Here is a 5189-nt window from a genome sequence, read left to right on the forward strand (position 1 = left end):
ATTTTCTTTTTACATTTAATTGAACAAGATTTTCACTTGGGTTTTGTTTCAAATCTTGAATAATGTATACTCTTCTTTTGTTTCTGCCAGCTTTCATTTCACTTGTCTAAACAAGATTCTTTTATTTTTCTCTTTATAAAAGATCAGGACATAATTTTTTGAATAGATCTGCTTAATTCTGCACTCTTTTTTACAGCTGAATCAGTCAATTCATTATCATGAATATTCATATGAGCAGGAACTCAGTGCAGATGAATTATCAACTTTGATATTCTTCTCTTTTGAATTTTTAAAACAGAGTTTAAGATCAGTTCAAGATTCATTTGATCATTATGAATCTGACTATTTCTAAGTCTTTTTAAAGCAGCTTGACTATCAGAGAATATTCATACCTCTTTTAAACAATTTCCTCTTTTATGAGATTTTATTTCAATGAGTTTGAAAGCTTTCACTATTACAAATAGTTCAGCATCAAAGACTTCAGATTCACAGTCTAGATTTCAGAAATCTGAGATAAAATTAATATTATCTTCAGTATAAGCAATGCCTGCGCCTAATCTATTCAAATTCTCATTTTTTGAGCTATCTGAATAAATCAGAATAGAGTCTTTTATATTGATTGTAGAGATTCTCTTCAAATGCTGTTCATATTCTTTCTCTTTTGATAGTTCACTTATTTATAAGTCTATAAGAGATTCAAGCTTTTCTCTTCAGAGAGATAACTTCTCATAATCAACTTTTTCAACATTTAGAGAAGAGAATTGGTTTTTAATCAGAGAGCATAGTCTGTACAGTTGAGAAGACATTTTCTTTGAAGAATTATTTTCATTTCAATTAAGAAATCTATTTCAATTCAGTTCATTTTCAGAGTTAATTGATGAAAATGAAGAAGAGACTCTTTCTCTGATTATATGATTTAAGCTCATCTTTACAACTCTTAGAGCATAGTTCATACAGGCCTTTTCAAATCTAATAGTAGGAGAAGAAATTGAAGCTTCAATTTTCATTGCTTTAATAGAAGATAATTTGAATGCTCTCAGAATTCTTCTCAAGACTCTGTTTTACAGACTTTGAAAGAGTTCAGTGAAATTCTCTTGATTATTTCATCAAACTTGAACTTCATAATCAGCTACTGATGTAATACAGACTATATATAACTGTCTCATAGTCTGGAAGAATAGACCTCTCTCTGTATTTAATAGTCTGATTATGTTGTTCAATAATCTTTCTGCCTTGACAGTTCTTTGTTGAATATGATATTTAAAATTCAACTTGGAGTTTAATCATACTCTTAATCATTTGACATTTACACTGAGTTTAATCTCTCTATTTAAAAGAGTTAGAGATAGTTCTTTCTCATTGAATCTAGAAAAGAAATGAATTAACTCAGTTTTATTCATATCAAATTGAATTTAATTGATATCTGCTCTAACAAAGATTTCCTTTGCAGCTTCTTCAATCACTTTCAAATTCTCTTTGATAGTTTTTGAGCTGTAGACTAGACTAATATCATTCATATAACTCAGAGATCACACTATTCTCATATTTCTATTTTTGAATAGATATGCAGTGTATATTGCAAATAAAATGAGTGAGATTGAAGATTCTTGTGATACTTCTATTTTTATCTCAGTCTTGTCTTGTTTCATTTCATCAAAGAAGAGTTGTATAATTCTTTTAGATATAAAACATTTAACTCATTTTATTAAAGAAAGTGACAGTTTTAATATCTTCAATGTCTGAATTAACTTTGACTTTGAAACATGATCAAATGCTTCTTTTATATCAATAAAAACTGCAGTTGAGACCAGACTCTCATACTTTGCTATTTAAATATCATGAACAACTGAGAGAACAGTGTCAATTGCAGAACACTGTTTTCTATCTCTCATTTGTTCACTGAATAAAAGAGAATCACTTATAGAGCTTATAAAAGATAGTTGAGTAGTTATTATCTTTTCTAAAACCTTTTCTAGACAGTTCAATAGAGATATTACTCTATATGACTTAGGAATTGAAGTTTTTCTATTAGATTTTATAAGAATCACTTCAGTGACTTCTCTTCAGCATTCAGAATGATATTCATTTTTCAAGAGATTGAAAAAGAGCTCAAAATATTCATTCTTTAAGTAGAGGTATGTATTTTAAATAATTAAGTGATTAATTGAATCAGGCCCTGCAGCAGTCTTAACTGAACTTGAGAAGATAGCTGACTCTAGTTCATCTTGAGTAAGATCAGGCCATTCCCAGTCATTTTCATCAATATAGTTGAGACATGATATATTCTCTTCCTCTGAATCTGAATCTGATGAGTTTTGAAAGAGAGTTCTTATAAAAGCTTGATATTTTTTCTCAAAAGAGTTTGCTGTATATGATTCATTCTGAAACTCATATTCTAAGGTTGGAAGTTTTGCTACACTTCTTGTTTTAGTATAGTTAAAAGCTTTAAAAACTTCTTTTTCTTATGCTTCTTCAAGAAATTTATTTCAGCAGTCTGTTTTAGCTTTTTTAATATCTGAAAAATATTCATTTCTGACAGCTTTAAACTCTTTATCAGAAATTGTATCATTCTTTCAATCTCTTCTAGCAGTAGTCAATTGTTTTCTTTTAGATGTGATATTCTCATTTCATCAAGATTTTAAATACTCAGAAGACTTTCTCTTTAAAATATTATCTTTAACACTTACTAGAATAATAGATGTAATGAGCTTCACTCTATTCTTAAGCATTTCATTTGAGATATCTTGACCAGGATTTCAATACAGCTCACTCTGTCTTTCAGATTTTAACAGTTTTATACTTTCTTCAACTGCCTTTCAGTCAGCCTTTTCAAAGTTAAACTGATTAGAGAGAAGAGGATTTTCACTCATTTGTTTCTCACTCAGTTCAATATTAAATTGAATAATCTCATGATCTGATTCTGATGTCTTATTTGAATTAATAAACCAGTTTACAAGTCTTTTTTCTATTAGATTTTGTGACATGAAGATTAGATCTATAATAGATTTCTGTTTCATGTCTTTTCTAAAGAATGTTTATTGATCAGACTTGTTAACTAAATTCATTGAATGCTCAAAGATTCATTCAATCAGATTATCAGCTCTTACTGCTCTTTTGCATTCTGAATTTCATCAGAGATGATGTGCATTGAAATCTCCTACAATTATAGAGTTTCTTGATAAAGTTATATTCAGAAATTCTCTATTAATTGTTCAGATGTTATTATTTTACTTCAATGACTTTTCATTATAGATATTTATGAGCTGTATAGTGTCAAACTCATTCTCTTTATCTATAATATCATTCACCAGAATATCAGGGTCAGACATGATATCAAATCTCAGATTAAATTAATATCTTGATCTCTTTCTTTCATAGATCACTACTCTTGACTTTATCTCAGACTTTTGAGGTAAAAAGCAGTAGTAGCTTGAATGAGAAATGACATATTTTTGCTCAGCATCAAAATTCAGCTTCTGAAGCAGTATAAAATCAACTTTTTATTCAAATACAATTTGAAGACAAGAATAAATACAATTTAAGTTTCTATTCACATTATTTTGAATAAATGTGATTTTTGAAGAGTTTTTAAACTTTTTTTGTTGTTTTTATTGTATATTCATACTAAAAGAGAGTAGAGTAGAATCTAATCACTATTATCAGATAGTAGATTATAACTGTTCTGAAAAGTAGAAATCTCAACTGCTTGCATTATATCTAGTTTATCATCAGAGTCATTTCTCAATTCTCTAATCTTAACAGAAGTTTGAGAATTCAAATTCTGTTTATATTTAGCTGAAGAATTGAAGTTTGAAGATCTAGATAGTTGAGAGTTTCTTCTTTTTAAGCTTGCAGTTGTGAGTTTACTGGCTTGACTATTCTCTTCAGTTCTAGATTTACTTTGAACTTCATCTTTTCTCCAGTTCTTTTGAGTTCTTGAAGCAAACATACATTCTTTTGAGCTAGATGCATGTTTTTCTTTGCAATTAGAGCATTTAAGCAGAGTATGTTAATATATTTCATCTCTTTTTGAGCATATTTCACATTTATACTCACTAGTTTTATGATCTCTGACACAGAATGCACATTTTGAGTCTCTGAAACAGGAGATTGCAAAGTATTCATATCTTTGACAGTTTGAACACTGTGTTTGAGCTTTGAGATTCATTCTTGAGTCTTTGTATTCATGAACTCTCATTTTCAAACCTGCTACTCTTACTTCAGAGATCTTTGACTGTTCAAGTGTCTTTATATATACTAGAACAGAGACATTTCTTCTGCTTTATCTGAACTCAATTGAATTTAGTCATACAGGCTCTTTTCTCAGTTGAATGAAGTTGTATTCTTCTAATTCATTTTTGAGAAGTAGCATTTCTTCTTCACAGTCAAAAATTTCAACTGAAATATCATGAAGAATGAATTTATCTCACTTTTCATCTCTCTCAGATAGAATTATTGTGTTTAACAAAGATTCTACTGCTGATTTTCAGAGATTCTCATTCTGAATAAGGAATTCTGCACTGAATTCAGACATTGTGATCAGAATGATGGAGTTTTCAAAGAAGAATAACTCAATTGAAGCTATAACTGATTTTTGAACTTTAATATCAGTCATTAACTGAGAAAAGAACTGCTGATTAATTTCATTTCTAATTCTGAAAATGAGATTTGAATTTAGCTTATTTCTCTGCAATATGTTCTGATTTGAGACTTTGAGAATAAGTCTTCTATTTCTGGAGATTTGAAGATTTTTCTCTTTTTACATTTTTTTCTTCACTCTTCTATCACTAGAAGTATGAGCAGTATTCTTCTCAGTTTTCTCAGAATTTTAAGCAGGTTTTGAGATAGCAGATTTAGAGACAGCAGGTTTAGAGACAGCAGATTCAGCTACTTGAGCATATATTTTCTTCTGATTTAAAGAAGAAGAAGAAGAAGAAGTAGAAAAGAAAGAAGAGCAAACTGAATAGTCAGTGATTATATTAGAAATTTTCAAAGTTTTTTGAACTGTGTTTGAAATTCCAAGTTTGAACTTGATCACTTTCTGTAGTTGTCTAGCCTGAGTATGAAGAATTAACAGAACTTCTTCATTCATCTCACTCAGACACTGCTTTTCAAGAATTTTACTTGCTTTTTCAAGTTCCTGTATTTCAAGAACTTGTTATTTCTCTATTTCTTCTTTCTTTCTTCTC

The 5189-nt window shown here is 29.1% G+C and overlaps 1 protein-coding gene across 1 annotated transcript; it reads right to left on the minus strand.

The window, feature by feature from the left end:
• Nucleotides 1-3951: 3951 nt before the first annotated feature.
• On the minus strand, nt 3952-4234 carry BDBG_17804 (uncharacterized protein; the record flags this gene model as incomplete). The annotated part of the gene is made up of 2 exons (XM_031725449.1): nt 3952-4097; nt 4207-4234. Coding segments are annotated over 2 exons (174 nt in total), but the record flags the coding sequence as incomplete, so codon positions are not given.
• Nucleotides 4235-5189: the final 955 nt, after the last annotated feature.

The sequence above is a fragment of the Blastomyces gilchristii genome (assembly GCF_000003855.2).
Source record: "Blastomyces gilchristii SLH14081 genomic scaffold supercont1.25, whole genome shotgun sequence".
Lineage (NCBI taxonomy): Eukaryota > Fungi > Ascomycota > Eurotiomycetes > Onygenales > Ajellomycetaceae > Blastomyces > Blastomyces gilchristii.